Consider the following 18,939-nt stretch of genomic DNA (forward strand, 5'->3'; position numbering starts at 1 on the left):
TTTTGTTGTGTTTTGTTGTTTTTTAATCTGGTTGCTGATAAACTAAATGTAGTTGAGTGGAAATATAAAGTAAATACTCAAGTAAAGTACAATTATCTCAAAATTGTTTTTAAGTACAGCACTTGAGTAAATGTACTTAGTTACATTCGACGCTGATTACTGTGAATGCAACATTTTATTTTGTAGCCGATCAAAACGAAGCTGCTGGGTGATTCATTTCTGTAACGCCAAATAACAAAAGTCTGCTCAGTTTGTAAAATAAGATCTAATTTTACAAACTGAGCAGACTTTTTTTAAGTAACTTAAAGGTGTAAAAGTACTACATTTCCCTCGGACATGTGCCTCAGAGTTATGTCTAGGCACATTACTCTCCTGCACTGTTGATTGTCAGATTTTTCAGGTGTGATGAATCAAAAACACCTCAGAGGAAACGTTGACTTTTAGAAAAAGGATTCACTCCTCTGGATGTGGGAGCTGCCGCCTCAGCTGATGATGCAGGATGAGTGAGAGCGTCTGCATCGAGGGTCACGGTGGGACATCAGAGCAAGGTCGCCGCGCCCACCGAGAAGGTCACGGTGACGGGAGCATGCAGCTGCTGAGAGTGCTGCGTGCTCTACATTTATTCATTTAAAGAAGCTGCAACAGAAGCTACAGGGCTGCAGCATTTTCCCATTTTTGGTTTTTTTTTTTACCGCTCTCTCCCTGAAGGACTTTAAACCCACCCAAGATTAAACCACTTTATTTCCTCCCGTCTGCCTCCTTCCTTCACTCCCTCCTGCTTCCTTCCTTTCCCATGTCTGTTAGTGCAGTGATGCTGCAGAGGACACACCCATCCACACTCTGCTGCCTCGCTCTCTTTGACCCTGAGAAGTTCTCCAACGCACTGCTGATAGTGCTGCAGTGCCCACCCAAGAGTAGCCCCCTGCTCACTCTAAAGCAGCGCTGAAAGAGGCAGAAAAAAGGGAGAAGGTTAGTGGGCTGAAAACGAATTGAAAGGATGTTTCTGTTCTGGCCTTTTTTTAAAAAAACTAAAAGAGAGTAGAAGGAGAAAAGCTTTAATATTGGAAGGAAGGAATAATGGATCCTGAAAAGCTTTTTTTGTCATGAAAGGGAGACGACCACTTGTCTTTGACATCATACAATTATGTTCCCTAATGAGCCATTAACTACAGTGGACAGTGTTCACAAAAGGCAAAGCACATTCAGCGAATATGTAACAATGATAAATGAATAAATGGATATTTTGCTTCAGCTGAGAAAAACATTTCTTGTTTTTCTACAATTTTCAACTCGCCATCTATAAAACTGGAGCTCATCGGTCATACACACAGTTAAAGTCGACTGAATAATGGAATAGTTTTTAAAGAATACAACTATTTCTCTACCAAGAGATAAGGAAGAAGATTGATAACCGACCACTCTCGTGTCCGTACGCTAAAAATGTAGAAGAGTTCACCTACCAGCTAATTAACACTTTCATCCTTTAATTTCTAGAAAAAAAATGGGAAAACAAAACAAAATAATTGACCTTTTTTTTTTAAATGGCAGACAGAATTAACTTGTAGGTTTAGTGGTCAGACAATCAAGTAGAGTAAAAAGTACAATATATCCCTCTGAAATGTAACTCAGAATTATATCTAAGTTGAGTAAATCTAGTCTACTGTCCACCATTTATTACTTTTTGAGGTTTTGGGGCTCCAGTCACACATACTGAAGTGCATATGAATGATGATACGACTGCTTAGCTTAGGACAAACTTAAATAACTTGGTGACTACCAATATTTGAAACAACCTGAACAGAACAAGCAAAAAGTGAACAAGCTTTTTGCTTTGCTGAAAGAAAACAAACCGCCTCTGTGTCTTCGCGTCTATTCGATCAAGCCGTGAGATCTCAAATCTTCTTTCTCGCCGTGTGTCTGCTGACTGAGCATCATATTTATCTCACGACAACCAAACCTTTGCAGTCAAACTTCCTCTCAGCCACCCGGACACGACGACACGAGATAAGAGATCAAACCTGACAAGGCGGGTTGTAGAAAACAAGAGTTCTCCTTTTAATGTCTCCAGCCAACAACATACTGTCCATTTACAGTACAGACTCCCAATTTTTAATTTGATTTTGCACACATCACAGTTTAAAAGTTTTCAAATGAAAAATACAACACAACTATGAAAAAAAAGGACATATGCACAAATTAAAACCTATAAAAAATATAAAAACAGTACTCTTAAATCTCATTTCGACAAGTACCATTTCAATAACAAAACATGTAATAATGCACAATAGAGCAGACAAATTAAACTGAACCATTAGTTTTTTTAAATAGAAGGAAAAGACATCATTTTCATCATGCAGAGGATGTAATATTAAATAACGAATCAAACAAAAATAATATATACTTCTCTATATATCTCTCTCTTTTAAATTTTCAAGTCAAAGCACTCCCGTCCCTTATATAGGGAAAAACAAGACATGTTTAAAAACACCAGAGGATCCACAATGCTTTCATTAGCTGCCATTGTCGCATGGCCTTTTATCGAAAACATTACATCTCAGCAACATCTTTTTGGCACAGAAAAAGACGTTCATAATGGCAGTAGCATTTTGCATTATAAAAGAGGGCGGAGCTGTAGCTCTTTTTCCATTATAAAAAAAAAAAAAGCAAAAAAAACCAAAACAAAAAACATTCTGTGCACCGACATCAGTCAGGAGAGTGGCGTCTCCCCCCAGCAGGGTGTGAGGCAAGCAGTTGTAGCAGCAGCAGCAGCAGCAGCTCAGCTCTGCAGCATGCTCTTGATAGTCTTGTTGGTTGATTCATCATTCAGATGCTTTGTTGTGTACCTGCAGGTGAGAGAGGGAGACTGCATCACGTACTCCTGTACATCCAGTGGTGGCAATAAGACTCACACAGTACACCCAAATATGAAAATGCAGTCGTTATCTTCTCACCCTGCTGCCGATGGAAAGTTGGGTAAAGTTTCATAATCTGCAAAACATTTCTTCAGCTTGAAAACAACATAAAATGGCTCCATACAGCTTGTCTTGTACACATTTATTTGAAGAGAGGTTATTTAAACCCTTTTTGGGCTGAAATCTTCACTGTAGCCGCTAAGCTAAAAGCGTCAGCACACCCTGTCTGAAGTGGATGCACAAGCTCGACCTTGCATGAAGGGTGTAAAACGTCTTCTCTGAGGGCTCCCTGGGACTTGGACTACGCAGGACGAGCTGTATGGAGCCATTTTCTGTGTCTTTAAAACATCTTCTTCAGTTGTTTAGGAGAATGCTGCAATGTTACTGTGAAGCTCCAGAAATGCTTTGCGGACTACAAAACTGCACCCGACTTCCATCAACATGGGGATGAGTAGAGAATGAAGTTAAAGTACTTCTGTTCTGTTTTTTTTGTATGTATTTTGTATTTTATACTGATAACGTGTTTTTTTAATGTAAAATCTTAATCTGAAAAGTAACTGTAACCATCAGATAAACGTAGTGGAGTGAAAAGTAGAATATTTCCCTTCCGAACGACTCTAAACTCTGGCATTAAATGGACATAAAGAAACAAAATGATACTAAAGTACTTGAATAAATGTACTTCATTACTCTCCAGCACTGTGTAAATCCACAGTATGTTGTCATCCGCTGTCAGATCAGATTTGTAACTGCAAAAAAGAAAATTTGGCAACTTCTGCATGCGAGTGACCTCATGCGCCCGGGTAGCGTCGGCCTGCCTCGGGCCGCGGCAAAGAGAGAGAGATACAGATGTGAGGTCACCGCAGGAATGGCCCCGTCAGCTCCAGCAGCTGCGAGCGTTAGGCGCGCCGGGTAAAATTTTGGGAGACTGTAACGAGGACGAGGTGTCAGATGGAATCGGCTTTTCCGTAAAGGCTTCAGCACCCAACGCGAATGTAGCGCAGGGGGCTCGCAGCTGAGCGAATCCCCGCCGGACTGTGTGAGAGTGAGTCACTGAGTGAAATAAAGCAAGAGGTCTGTCTGCTGCTCGCGAACAGGCACCGACATCATTCAACTCACAGCATGAGCAGCCGTCTCGTTTTCAATGCAAGCCGCAACTCGGGGATTGAAAAGTGTGTTTCCTGCCAGACTGTAGCTATAATCACATTACATGCTGGGCTGTAGGGGGAGAAACGCATCTCGACTCCAACATGAGCTCACCTGAGAGCGTTGAGAAGGCCTTCTACACTGTTTGGTGGCTGATCTTTGAGGACTTTGATGCAGCCTTTCATCTGCGGACAAGAAACAGACCGTTAGCTTTACATAGAAAGCTGTGAGGCGGGATAGTGGACGGACATGGCTGCACTCACGTCGATTTTGGACGACTTTGCGAAAGCTCCTACAGGATGGACGTAGTCGTACAGGATAATGACTCCGACCATCACCCGCAGGCAGAAAGACACCGTCTCCTCGCTGGTGAATCGGCTGCGGTACTCCCTAAAAATGGACACAAAGCCGAGATTAGACACGCGAATATTAAAAGGGCGAGAAGTGAAGCAGCTCTGGTTACTCACGGTGTTTCCAACATGACTTTACACACAGTCGCCATTGTGCTTAGGCAGTCCGTCGTGTTCTCGATGGGAAGGTTCTTGTTCTGTAAAAAGACAAAAAGAAATGAGAGGATGCTCTCACACATCTGATCCTAAGCATTCACCACTTTGTCCCGTCAGCCTCACCTCTGACACAAACTTCGTCGTGCCGTCACTTAATGTTTTCAACATGGGCGTGGCATCGGCGTAGAACAGAGATATCCGATTGGCCAGTTCGTTGTTGACTTCATTCTCACCCTCCGCCTGAAAATCATAAAAAACGATGACATTTTAGGTTTAAAATTCACTTTCTTTCCTGCATGTCTTCAGGGCAAAGGTCAGGGCCGGCTACAGAACAGAGGCCCTAGAGCTCATAAGGACTCTAATCATAAATGAGTAATATTTTAAATTTAATGGACAAAAGCCATTGGAGCAGGCGCTGTGAGAAGCACAGAGGAAGTAAACGCCCCTGATTTTATTTATTGGTTCATTTACTTATTTCCTCTCTCCATAGTTACTGTAAAGACCCATTGTGGAAGTAACCTTGACCGATCTTTAAATACATGCTTCTCTTGTTCACAACATAAAGAAACTGGGCCTCTCAATGTCTAGACAAAGCGACAGATATGGACTGAATTGCCAATCAATCAGTCTGTGTGTCACTTATTACATTATGTACAGATTAGGGCTGCACAATTAATCCAGATATTATCGCAAGGTGGCAAAGTGCAAAATCCAAATCGCAGGAGGGACAACTTTTTGATAAATCATGTTCTCTAAATGTAAGAACACACGTTTGGTACAGAAACAGTCATGTTTGAATAGTTTCAGTTAAAACAGCGATGGAAAAATGATCAGTCCCACTAACCGTGAATCATATCGCAATATCTTTCAATTATCAAAATAATCACAATATGATGTTTTTAGAGAAGTTGTTTTCTGTTGAGTGCGGCAGGAAGATGCCGTTCTCAAAGTTTGTAAAGAAAGGGAAACGAGGCAACAGACATGGTTGTACTGCAGCTGCTTGACAAATGAACACCTGGATCAGTGCGTCTGATCTGACGGCCACACCTTTTGTTCTCTGGTTAACTGTCATTTCTACCACCAAGGCCGGGCTCACAGGGCAGGACTTATAAAATCAGGCACATTTTAGGAGCATTTTCACACATTTTCTGCACATGCTACAAGACCTGAAAATAACAGCGCACTATTACAGTATATTATTAAGATTAGCGTGCTAGAGGGAGTGATGAAGCAACCCACGTGATCTCATGGGGAAGCAGATGTAAACAACTTGCTGTAGTTTTTGGGAAGACATTTTTTTTTTTTGGCTAAAACAACTCATGACTCACGACTAAATAGACTGAATAAACAAACTGACCTTAAAAGACAAAACAATTTCATACTGTTGTACTTTGTTTATATGTGGCGGACCCTGCCACCTTTCTAGCTTCAAACAGTGTTCTGGACCTTATTTTCCTCTGAGAACAGCTTGTTTATTCACTTGTGGAAAAGATAAATATTTCTGAGTTTGATTATTACCTCATTATTACCTATTACCCTCAATACTTTGCAGTGAGAAAAAACAAAAGCAGAAGAAACGAGGCTGGATGAGAAAATGTTTGGGGTGACGCGGTCAACACTGGTTGCCCATTCCTCAGCGAGAACTGGAGGTGAAATTTTGACTGTCAATTTTAATGTCTGTCAACAGCAGTTTGCTGGCTAACATTAGCCTGAAGGGCTAGGGTTGTTTACTGTTGCTCGGCAACACTGTAAGCTGCTCTGGGATGTTGTGAAAATACTGACATAATGGCAATCGCAGTCGTCCAGATTTTAAATCCTTGATGTCAAACACATTTAATATTTATAAAGGCGGACCTGATGACCCTGCGAGCAGTTCTGGAGGTTTAAGACTGGATCCGTAAACCTCTCACATCACCAGATAATCTGGGCAGACCTTCAGAGCCGACCAAGCTCCCAGACCAGATTTCTCCTCCGATCGTCTGGAGGGTTAAATCCGCGTGGCCTAAGTCGCCGTGCTGTCTTGTTGAATGAGTCGAGTTTTTTGTTATGGACTACCTGTTGACTCACCTGATGAGCAACAGAAAAAGCATTCTGAGAGTAAAACCACACACTTCCACATCCTGTGTGTCTCAGAGTGTGTGTGGATTGATTTGTTTGCAGAAATATAAGACAGATGAGTGACACCGAAACTACTCGAAAGGCTTAATAACAGCTCGTGGTGTCGAGTCCTCTTTATTACCTCCGCCAAAGAGTTTCTGTTTTCACCCGTGTCCGTTTGTTTGCTGGTTGGTTGGTTTGTCAGCAGGATTACACAGAAACTACTGAAAGCATTTTCACGAAACTCGGTCCAGAAAAGTCCCCATTAACTTTTGGTGTGGATTTTTTATCTCACTTTCTTTAACATTGCGAGACATGGCGTTTTTCAACATTTTTTGTTAACCGCTCAGAATAATGCCTGGATCTTCGGGTGTGTTAAATTGGTAAATTCAGTTAATAAAATCTGTAATGAGCTACTTTCATCTGAAACCTCTTCAGGATGTATGAAACATAAAAATGTTACCTGGAAATACTGGTTCTGTTTCGTCAGCTCCAGTTGTTTGTGACAGTGCACATAAAAGCCACTTCATTAAATAAAGTCATCACTGGAGAACAGTGACATAAACCACACCAGCGAGTCTTGTTGCTCCTCCTTGTTCCCAGCTGACTAACTCATCTGGCTGCTTTATAGCTTCAGACGCGACGAGACACTGAAAACACCTGCCGGCCGCATAACAAAGAACAAGGTGTCTCTTGAACGACCGGTTCTAAATTTGTCTGCATATTTAAACCAAACCTTTCCTGCTTTTATTTTTTTTTTCCACCAGAACACAGACAGAATATGAATAATCTCCCTAAAATTTCAGAAACAATTCATGTTTTAACAAATGATGACATATGAGCTCAAAGACTTTCTTTCACCGCGGGGACAGATGCGTTTCATCTCAGATGTCTGAATGATTCAGCTGTCTGAGTGGTGACTAAATTGCTGCTGCTGCTGCTGCTGTGTGAGACGGAGCTACGAGGGAGGACGGCAGCCCGAGTGTCTTTCAGCGGTGACAGGTCCTAACGACAACATGTCTAGGCCCATTTGCCTAATGGCGTATTCTGGTTCGGAGAATAAAACTTCCTGTCAGACGGTCAAAACTAAGAACAGCTCATTCTGCACACATGGGAACTCTGAAATCTCACCATTTCCTGTGCCTTCAAGATGTCCTTGAGGCTGCTGAATAAAGATGTATATCAGGGTCTATGAAGTTCATATCTCTAAAGCTACTGTCTGCACTCGATACAGGAAACATCCTAAAACATAGTTTTGAGCGAGCTGCTTTCTTTTTAAAGCGTGCAGCGATGAGGAAAACTGCAGTCGGGTAATCATTTTTTCACTACCAGGGACACCTTTCACTTGATCCGATATCAAAATATTAATATATAGCTGCTTTAATGAGGAGTAGGTTAACACTCCTCTGGTTCAACTCATTTTCACTCTTTTTAGTCCTGTTCATCTACTGTACAGACTCCACATTGACCTGGAATTAGGCGTTGTATCTCTGGAGGATTTGGGCCACGCTACTGATTTAGGATCAGTTACTGCCGCCACGCGCTGCTGCCCGACAACTTGTTCTACAAACTCCCTGAAACTCCCCGTGGGGCTCCGAGTTCACGTTGCGAGACGCTTCCTGTCGCACTCTTCCTGACTCCCGGGGGCTTCAACAGTCTGCAAGCTTCATTCATCCATCCTGCCTTCCTACTGATGCACGTGTACGAACTGCTCTGGGATTATAATGAGAGCTGATGGCTTTAATCAACATCGGGCCCGAGTAAAGACGAATCATGATGACGCACATTTTCTAATTTGATCAGGGTCATGGAAACATTAAAGGAAAATAAATTACAGACTGCTTGGACGCTAAAATGAATACTTCTGTATTAAAATAAACCTCTACATCTCTGCTGAATCTATTGATGGCTGACGTAAATGTTACTCTAGTTTGTGAGGTTACACAGCTAAACCTAAACTGCCTTGTTATTGTCAATTTACTACAGAAAGGCATGGAAATAATAAAATGATTCATGGTTTCATGATCGTTTTCAACCTGAAATTTGTGGCTGTAATAAACTTTGGAGAATGTCACAGGCTTGATAAAATGCTGAGGTAACAACGTTATTGTCTATGTTTCTGACGCTAAGCATTTTACACAATAACACTGGCAATGTATGTTTTGTGTACTAGTTTCCATCAAGGAAAAGCTAATTGCTGCAGCACACAGTGATATTTTAGACCGGTGGTTAACTTATAACAACTTTAAGCAGCTATAATCAATATTTTTATAGCAAAAATGTAAGTAAGTAGAGTAAAAATGTGAGTATGCTCATAGCCGTCTAACAAGGCTGCACGGGACTAAACCATTAGCGAGTCTGGCATGTACAAAATAGAACAATGTCACACAGTAAACCTGCAGAGAGTTCTCACTTGAGTCTGCCACTCCCCTCGGCTTTATTGAGATTTACAGTGAGTTTGAGCTCATTGTTCAACTGTCTGGGCTGCAGATTTATAGTTTTATCACCGTAACCTCTCTCACAGTGTCTCAGTGGGCATCGTTTTTCTGCCAAAAAAAACAGCGCTAAGAACCCGGAAGCAAACCAGCACAAGAAAAAAACAAAAACATGTTTGGCAAATAGTAGCTCATTTACACATCCAGCATTTACAGTAGAGCTAAGTATCGCCAGTGACGTCCCCTAAACGCACCAATATGTTCGCCAGCTAGTCATTAACTGTGTCCGTCTGCTGTTTGGTAAAGTTCAGGCAGAAATAATGAGCTGAAAGATGCTAAAATGCTCCTCAGAGCAGTGTCTCTTTGAGGGTTCATCACTTCAAGCAGCTTTCACACACAACTAGTCATGTGATTCAATATAAAAACATGATTATCGCCTCTTTATTGCAGTCTCCAACCAGAGAGGAGAGGGAACATAATGTACTCACCGGTGTGTTGTTGATTCGCATTCGGCTCAGGGTTCTCCTGTAGTAGCTGAAGTCATTCTGAATGGCAGGATTTGTCATCTGCAAAAAAAAAAACCCAGTGATACATCTTAATAGAGGCAGAGAGAGTGAGAGGGAGACGGAGGGAGAGAGAGTTTCTGTGCATGTCTGTAGGTGGCACAGCCTGCAGCAGGACATTCAGCTCTGGATCAAACACGCCATCATCGTGACAGAATGCTTTAGCCAACAAGGCAGAAACGTAGCTTTGGGGGGAAATGACATAAAAAGAACACAGATACAATTACAATTTTATTTGCTGAACTGGATTTAAATCCTCTGACACTCATCCCCCCCTCACATCCACATCCCCACTTATCCTGTCAGGAGAAATTTGGTTATTTTGCTGCTGGAGTCGAGTGGTCAACAATTACGAAGCTGACAAAAAGGTACAAAGGGTCTCATTAAGGCTTACTGTCTGATATCATTTAAACGTACGGCCTCAGATAAAACCCACAGGAGTCGGTTAACCTCCCACAAAATATGAATCATCGGTTTCCAACGTGAAGCCAAACTGACCCCTCAAAATAGAAGACGGCCAACCAGAGAGCTTCTTTCAAACGTCACCACCAGTGAGAGCTCATCATGTGGCTAATTATCCTCATTCCTGTATGAGCCTGTCAGAGTCAAAGCTGTACTGGCAGCATGCTAATCCCGCTACAATAGACTGGTACTCTGTCTGTGTCCACTGTACGCACCGGGAGAGACAGGCTGCTTCGGCAGGGAGGGGCTGCACGCCGCACAGACACTTTAACTAGGTCAGAAGCCCATGTATGGGTGTGAAAGATTGATGAATAGGCCTGGCATGCCACCTTGCACCCCCTACCTTCGTGTTTTTATCCTGCCAGTCTGGGTAGTGGGCACTAATTGGGACGTTGCAGCAAGTCGCCTGGGGGTGTCGGGGTGCGTTTTTTAAGTTTTTGTATCTGAGGAGCGAGGATGTAGGGGAACCAGTTCACCCCCTGTCTAAACAGATGAGTGCTCTCGCAATTATGTTTTTGACAATGGCCATTCAACAGACACCCACGCTCGATTCGTGGTGTTTTCTGGGTTGCGCGTTGGCAATTTGTGTCTGAATCGGAGCCAGATAAGTTCTTGGAAGTTCGCTCCCTCCATTGTTTATAAAAAAGCTGCCACATTATGCTGAAATCGGCTCAGGACGACAACAATTTGCAGACCTCCTTTCCCCACCGCAACCCTTATTAGCCATTCCACTGACATCCACTGTATTACAAACAGCAGAGCAGTATCAGGATTCTAATTAAATGCTAATCATGTGCTCACTGGCTGCAGTGTAAAATTGCACAGAGCTAAAATCAATTCGGGGGCATCAGCAGTTTGTAGGGCGACTAAGAAGTCTGGTGTGCATCACAGGAGAAAAGTGCAGAGTTTATAACAACATCTCAAGAGGTCAGTTTGGGGTTTAGAGGCAGAAATAGACACTTGGGAGATGTTAGAAAAAGACGGTCGTACTTTAAGCTCATCAAAGCGCAGTGTGAAGTGCAGGATCTCGGCGAACTGCTTGGCCAGCGCCTGCTCCCGCTCCAGGTGCTGAGTGGTGTCGTCGTAAGTATCGCTGGTCAGAGCTCCCAGGAGGCTGTGCAGTGCTGCCTCTGTGAGGAAAAATAAGAGATATCCGTGTCAGAGGGAGGGCACGAAAACATCAGCCTTTTAGTGGAATATATCTTTATATAGATCCCTGATGAAGGCCTTGAACTTTGAGATGCTGGCAGATGTGTATATATAGTCTTCCAGGTCATCAGTGAGTGTTGCTGAGAAGTCTTTCAGTGTTTTGTCATTCAAGCACTGAAACAGCTAAAGTATCAGCGCTCCCATAAAAAGATGCAAAGGTCATGAGGAAGAAGAAATACTGTGCGTAGCTTGGAGAGGTGATGAATGTTCGGGTGTAAAATGTAGAAGAGTTTGCCAATAAATCAAATCACAGCATTATAGGGCTGCAACTAATTACCATTTTCATAATTAATTATTCCGCAGGTTGTTTGTTGTTAATTAACTGATTGTTTTTTGGTCTGTAGGAAAAAGAGCCCAAGGTGATGTCTGAGGTGATGAGTTTCTAAGAATTACTGAAACAATTAATTGATTATCAGTTGGTTAATACATTTTCAGGCGATTGTTTTGTTCTTGCAGAACTGAGGAATTCTTTTGACGTCATCATGTCAAACATTTGCTTGTTGCAGCTTCTCAAATGTGAGGATTTTGCTGTTTTTCTCTATTTTCAGGTCGCTGTAAATTGAATATTTTGGGGATTTGGACTGTTGGTTGGAATAAAAAGAAAAAAATCATGAGTCTGGAAACTTGCAATGGGCACTTCTGACATTATGTAACTTCATAAACATAAACAATTATATAACTGTCTGGCTGCCAGATTAATCAATAATAAAAACGTAACTGCAGCCAATGAAATGAGACATGGGACACGTTTACATGTAGTGGTCAAATTAAAGCAGATGTTTTACTGTCTGGAACTGGAAAAGAAACTACCCAGATCAGTGTGTGTTTGAATGGGATGATGAAGTATTTAAATAAGATTCAAGTACAGTCTCATGCGTTGATCTGTGATGGCATCTCTGAGCTAAAATCCGGTGTTACAGTCATCAAAACGGCATCTACGCGTGCTGCACTTTTGGCAAGCTTAAACCAAGCACCGCCCAACTTGCAGCACGTCACCCATCAGCTGTTTATTGGTCCGGTGCGGCTCAGTGCATTCTGGTTGTTGTAGGTTTTCTAAATTTTGAGAAAAAGGGAATACCACAACCTTTTTTCTCTGTTTTCTCTGATCATGTAGCAACAATTTTAAAAATATTTGTGTACTTTACTGCATAGACAGCCCAGTTTAACGCAAGTTCAACCTTTTCCAGTGGTGAAACACTCCTTCAAGTGAACAATTTAAATAACCAATTTATCATTTATTAAGCAAAAATGTCAAACACTTGTTTTTCCCCTTTCTCAAAACGAGCAGACTTCACTGCATCCAACTGCTTTTTATGATAATAACTTCAATAGCCTCAAGTGTTGGATGGAGCATGTGGAAAAATAACTGACAGGTTAATCGATAATGAAAATAATCCTTAGATACAGCCCAAGAGCATAATAAGGTGTAAAATGCTTCTGTCAACATTGCCAACAGTGTGTCAGACTTGAGATGCATCACACCAGTAAACTTTACACGCCAGAACAGATCATAAAGACTAAAACTGCTGTAAATCTTGAATTTATATAGGCCAAAATCACACATTTGCCTTTAAGGGTTTCACGTTGTGTACAGCGTCTGACACCTTCTACATTCAGACCCTCAGATAAGCAACAGAGGAGGGATCCCCTCTTCTACATGTTCTGTGCACGAGGCCAAAGAACAGCTCTCAAACTGAATCATAACCACAGTTAGATATGTTAACAGTGTCCTGTGTCCTAATCAGGATGCCTCAGCTGGCCAACAGAGACAGATAATGGGGCAGTGGTGGTGCCCAAACTGCCCAGGGCCCAGTGCCAATCTGGGGGGGGGGGGGGAGAGAGAGAGAGCAGAGGGATAGTTTGAGGGGGGTGCGAGAGGCTTTCCTGCTCAGATGCAGATGAGACATGGGACTAATTATCTCATTGGCATGTAATGGGGGGGTGGGGGGAGTAGGGGAACGGGATTTCATTCAAGTAGGATTACACTCATTGTTTTGACAGTAAGTAAATACAAAGCCTGTGCCATGGCTTGACATAACATACCCACAGACTGATAATTAAGCATGCATGAGGACCATCGGCAGGGAAATGAGGAAAAGATTAAGTGAAACGTCTTGAACAACTTCCGAAAAATAGTATCATTAAAACAAACCTGTCCTGTTCAAACGCCGATTTCTTTCTTTTTTTTTTTTTTCAAGAAAGAAAGAAAATAAAAAACCTTTCAAGCCCAGAGGGAATTTTTATTTATAGATGCAGACGGTGTTTAAAATTCAGTCTAGACGCCGACGAGAGGCTTCAATAATGACATAACCCAGACGAGCTCAAACATCTGATGCAACGAGGCTGCGTTACTAAATGAGCACTTTAGACAGATGTATTCTAAATGCACTTTACAATTCTTGTTGATTACACATGACGATGAGCATGTCAACATAACCCAGAAAAGGGCAGAATCAGACGGCGGTCTACTTAAGATAATCGTGAGGGGACGTTCAGAAGACAGACAGAGCGCTGGCAGTGCAGTGCAGTAAATTGAGCACGTTTGCCATTCGGTAATGACTCCCATCTGCTTGGGCCAGCGTTTGCAGCGAAGCGGCTGATTAAAAATGGCCTTAGTGGTGCAGTTTTTTTTCTCCTTTTCCCCCCTTCTACGTCCCAGTCAAAACAGAAGTGAAGATGGAGCTGCTCTCAGGCCTTCAGAAATGAGCCACTCTGTATGTCGGGAAGTCGCGGCAGGGCGGATGTCTGATCTCATCAGGTCACGGCAGAGCAGGCAAGCAGAATGCGGGCGCGTAGGCGCTTTACTCACAGAGAGGGGAGGGTCAGAGGACGGCGAGACTTTAGTCTGGTGTAGAGCCTACTATGTCTGACGGACCAGACTGGCTCTACATCAGATCTGTTTTCTTTCAATAAACAGTAAAAACCTGCGAGCGAGATTATCAAAAATTATTCCAATTCAGGTCTGTAGTGAAAAAACCTGATATTGTTCTGAATTCATGCAAGAACCACCGTTTTGTCACTTGCATAACTGATTCATTCATCAAGCAAAAATGTAATTGGTCGGTTTCAGCTTCTTAAATGTGAGAATTTTTATATTGTTCTGTTTTCTTCTTTGCTGTAAATAAGTGAATATTTGGGGGGGTTGACTGCTGTCAGATAAAATCATGACAATCACTTCATTCCAGGTATGAAAGCCCATAGCGAGAAAAATGAATATTTTTCGGTCAGCCATGTTGAGTTTAAGTCAAATCTGAAGTGAGTCAAAGCTAGAACTCCTGGTTCGTCTCCTACATAACTGATTGATTTATTCATCAAGCAAAAATGTCAACATTTGGTAGTTTAAGCTTCTCGAATGTGAGAATTTTGCTGCTATTCTCTGCTTTTTATTCATGTGAATAAGTGAATATTTTGGGGTTTGATTCTGACCAAAAAAATAAAAAGCATGGAGATGTTACCTACAGCAGGTATGTTGGCCTATAGCTAGAAAATCAATATTTTTCTGTCAGCCATGTTGAATTTAAGTCAAATCTGTAGTGAAGTCAAGGCAAGAACTACTGGTTTGTGTCTTACATAACTAACATAACTGATTTAATTAAGTCATTCATCAAGAAAAAAAATATTTACAGGTTTTAGTTTCTCAAATGTGAGTGAATTCTCTGCTTTTCACTGTTATGAATAAAGAAATATTTTTTCATTTCAGGTTCTTGGCCAGAAGAAATAAGCAATATGAAGGTAACAGCTTGGATTTTAGGTAGTTTTGTACTAGAAAATGTATATTCTTCAGTCAGCAATGTTAAATGTAAGTCTATGTAAGACATACTGAGCTCGTTAAATAGCTAGAAAATAAATGTGTTTAATTTCAGCAAGACTAGGTGTCAGTTCAAGAACTAATAATTTGAGCAGGAGAAATCTCTCCCTTTATGTTAAATTCAAAGTTCATTAATTGGCCAAGCTTTTCAAATCTAAAAAAATTTATTATTTAAACAACTGATGAATTCAGGTCATTTTTCAAGCAAACAAGTAAAACATTTACTACTTTCAGTTTCTCAAATGTGTCAATTTTGTAGCTAGTGTGTTTTATGTTGCTGTAAATTAAAACTTTGAAGCTTTTGACTGACAAACCAAATAATATGAAGATATTACCTTGGACTTAAGGTTGTTTTTTTTTAATTGAAAATCAATCTTCTTCCGTCAGCTGTAGTATTTCAGTCAAGGTAAGAACCACCATATTAACTGGAGAAGGAGAAAGCTGTTCCTTGAATTCAAACGCAAAGCAAGTGGCATAGCGAGAAAATATTTTTCTTAAAAAACTTAATTTTGAATTAAGAGAAAGTTAATTAACTGGTCTAGCTTTTCAGTGTTATAAAAATAAAAATATTTACACAACTGATGAATTTAAGTCATTTAACAAGCGAAAGTGTCAAAAATTCCAGCTTCTCGAATGTGAGAATTTTGTTGCTAATTTATGTTGCTCTAAAATCAATGTTTTGGGTTTTTGACTGTTAATGGGATAAAATAAGCAATGGGAGAAATAACCTTGGATTTTAGGTAGTTTATACTCGAAAATTGGTATTTTTGGTGTCATGGTAAGAACTACTGTTGTAGATGGAGCAGGAGAGTGCTGTCCCTTTAATTCAAATGCTAAGTAAGTAAGTTGCATAACCTTCCCTCAGTAATATCTTCCATCCCTGGTTGTCATGCTCTGCAGATCGCTCCACCAGCCTGTAGTAAAGGACTTTGAGCTTTATGCATATCGGGCAGGACAGCCGGCTGCAGAGGCCATCATGGCTCCTGCAGCCTGGAGTCAAGGCAGTGAAGTAGAGCAGCGCCAAGGCTGGGAGGTGGCCTACTTCGTTACATAACCAGGCTGCCGCCGCCACCGCCCACTGACTGTCCCATTGACTACCTTCTCCACTGCCATTGGGATTACTGGGGTTGAGGGCATCAAGGCATGGCGGCCTCCACCCCCCCCCTCAGCCTCAGGGTCGTAAGAAGATCAGGGAGCAGTAAGCCTACTCCCCCCTTCCCCCTGTATCCATGCTAATTAAACAACCTATAGCCCCATCCTGCAGAGGTCAGTGCACAGTGCAACGCAAGCAGCATGTTGAGAAATGCACAGCTGAGGGGGCTTTCAAAGCATGTTTATGTAAGGCTGGGGTGCATGTTATGTGTGCGTGTCGTATGTCTGTTGACTTTTGCAGCTCAGCAGTCAATAATGCAGATGCACATGCAAACAATTAAGGTCACGTATGGAGGTTGTGTCTGTGTGGCGCCACGTTAAAAGACCTTTTACATACAGAACGTCTGCCGTCGCCCTTCATTGTACCTTGTCTGGATTTTTGGTCGTGCTTAAAAGTAAAATTCATACACTGCACTCACTGCATAAAGGGATTTTTCAGTGAGAAGTGTCGCACATAATCTCACAGGATGAAACAGTGTGAGCTTCAGACTGAGAATAAGAATGAGAATAAGGTTCCTGTAGACGCGGCACAGACAGACACGTACCTAATCTCTGAGAGAACTGGTAGAACTTCTTCAGTTTCCCCACCAAGGGAACCACAGCCGCCCACGCCTGCTCCTGTAACGCCTCATCGTTTGGATTCTGGATCGCCTGGAAATAGAAATAGGAAGACCATTAGTATTCCAAATCTGTCAGTAGATAAAAGTTTGAAAGATTTTATGAAAGTTCAAAGTTTATAGGCATTCATAACTGTGTGTAAAGAGCCATCGGGCTGGTATGTCAGGGCCGTTGGTGGGCATCTGTGGCAATAGTTGTTGCTATTTGTCCCACACCACTGGCACAGTCCTTGTCTGCGGCTTTTTGGTCAATTGAGTATGTAGAATCGGCAGCGGAGGCCGTTAGTGAAGGGAATCAAAACAGAAAAAGACAGGGAAAACCCCCTTGAGCTTGCTGCTGTAATATCCATTTACCTCCATCTCTTCACCACTGCTTTATCATAACAACAGTTTGTATATCCACAGTATGGAGTCTTCCAGTTTCCCTTTTTGAATGATGAATACAGACTACCGCCACTAGGTGGTATGGAGAGTTATTTATTCTCACGCAGGCGCAGAACATACAAGCTAGTCGGCCATCGGCTGTAGTCATAGTGGTGTGTTCAAGTGCAGCCATTCGGCCGAGTCAAAGGCAACGTGAAGCGACATTAAAAAAAAGTGTGGTGCTGAAGGTGTGGAGGTAAAAATGACTTTACCAGACTTATCGCTGGTTGAGGCTAGCAGCTATATTAACTGCTACTCTCATAACAGACCTGAATCTCTGTCTGAACTGTCTGCAGCCAAGGTGCATTGTGGGTAATGTAGGCATCACTTTTGATAAGGAATAAAAAGGACGACATGTTCTGGTTCTTGAATTTATTTATTTTTTAAACTCTCCATTGAGAGTCTGCCGATGTTTGAGATCTTTCAAAAAGGAACACGTCCTCTTTCAGATGTAAGAGACAGAAACAAATCTCCACTCTGCTCTGTGTTCCTGAGCTTGCCATAAAAGTTTAATAATCTGCTGATATTTGAGGCCACAGAAGGCATTTGACTGCACCCAGTTGTTCACTAAACCATTGTTGTTCCCTCTCTGGGAGGCCAATTCTTCTGCAGTCGGAAATGAAATGTGTTTCAGGCTTCATTTAAAGGCCAGGGCTTAGAAGCAGACTGTGGCAAGGAGTCAGAATTGATGGCCTCTTGTTACAGCTTTATTTAGTCGGACTTCTTTTTTTTTTTTTTCCTCAACCAAAAAGCAATCCACAGGAACAGGGTCTCTTTTTAGAGCACAATATAGCCGATGCAACATATCTTGCAAATTACTGAACACAAACCTGATAAATTATTTTGAGAACGTCCTCATGGGCTCATGAACTCTTAATAAACCCTCTCTAATGCAGCATCCCGTCTGTCTAACTCTGCAGCAGCTCTGTACCTCTCTGATCTCCTGCCCCGCTCCCTTGTATGCCTGCAGCTCGTCCAAGATCCCCTTCGCGTCCTTCAACACCACGTCCACCTCGTCCCACACCTCCCGCTCTGCATCTGTGGGCTGGGCATCTGCAGAGGACAACAACAACAAGGTCACAACAGGGCAAAGCTGATTGTATTTAATCCATATTCACACTGGGCTCAACATACAGTAAAAGACAGCTCTAGGAACTCTATCAAATCCTCTGATATGATAGAAAGTTTAATAAGCAACTTTCAATTATGTAAATGAAAGCTCACAGGAGTAATCTCATCTCTCCACTGCTTCGTATTTAGTTTTAACACCACCCACTTTCCTGGCAGAGAGGAGGAAAATGGAGCAAGATAAGACAAATGAGAAAGGGTCGCAGCACTCTGTAACAACTCTGGGTGTAAAGATGGTTCAGTTTCAGCGATTTTTTGGTAACACTTGTGAACTTTTCCACCACCTGCAGCAACAACACCTTGCCAAGTGTGCTGACTGCAAACGCCTGCTCCGCTGCAGAAGAAATACTGTACCTACTGGAAATCGCAGCTCGTATCGGCAGCTACAGTTTAGCCTTTTTTACTTCACAATGCATTTTTAATTTTGCATCTTAATTCATTTTCAAAATCATAATTAATACATTTGGTGCGAGCTTCCCTG

At 42.0% G+C, this 18,939-nt stretch overlaps 1 protein-coding gene across 1 annotated transcript in view; it reads right to left on the reverse strand.

The window, feature by feature from the left end:
• Positions 1-2,031: 2,031 nt before the first annotated feature.
• Positions 2,032-18,939, reverse strand: part of fam49bb (family with sequence similarity 49 member Bb) — a 37,893-nt gene continuing 20,985 nt past the window's right edge. The window contains exons 4-12 of the mRNA XM_084340370.1: positions 18,262-18,383; positions 16,836-16,941; positions 11,112-11,251; positions 9,585-9,662; positions 4,688-4,804; positions 4,526-4,605; positions 4,322-4,448; positions 4,173-4,243; positions 2,032-2,843 (exon numbers count right to left, since the gene is read on the reverse strand). Coding sequence (XP_084196496.1) covers positions 2,777-2,843; positions 4,173-4,243; positions 4,322-4,448; positions 4,526-4,605; positions 4,688-4,804; positions 9,585-9,662; positions 11,112-11,251; positions 16,836-16,941; positions 18,262-18,383 — 908 coding nt within the window. The 3' untranslated portion in view covers positions 2,032-2,776. The remainder of the gene's footprint in view (positions 2,844-4,172; positions 4,244-4,321; positions 4,449-4,525; positions 4,606-4,687; positions 4,805-9,584; positions 9,663-11,111; positions 11,252-16,835; positions 16,942-18,261; positions 18,384-18,939) is intronic.

This window comes from Pagrus pagrus, assembly GCF_965226575.1.
Source record: "Pagrus pagrus genome assembly, chromosome: 20".
Lineage (NCBI taxonomy): Eukaryota > Metazoa > Chordata > Actinopteri > Spariformes > Sparidae > Pagrus > Pagrus pagrus.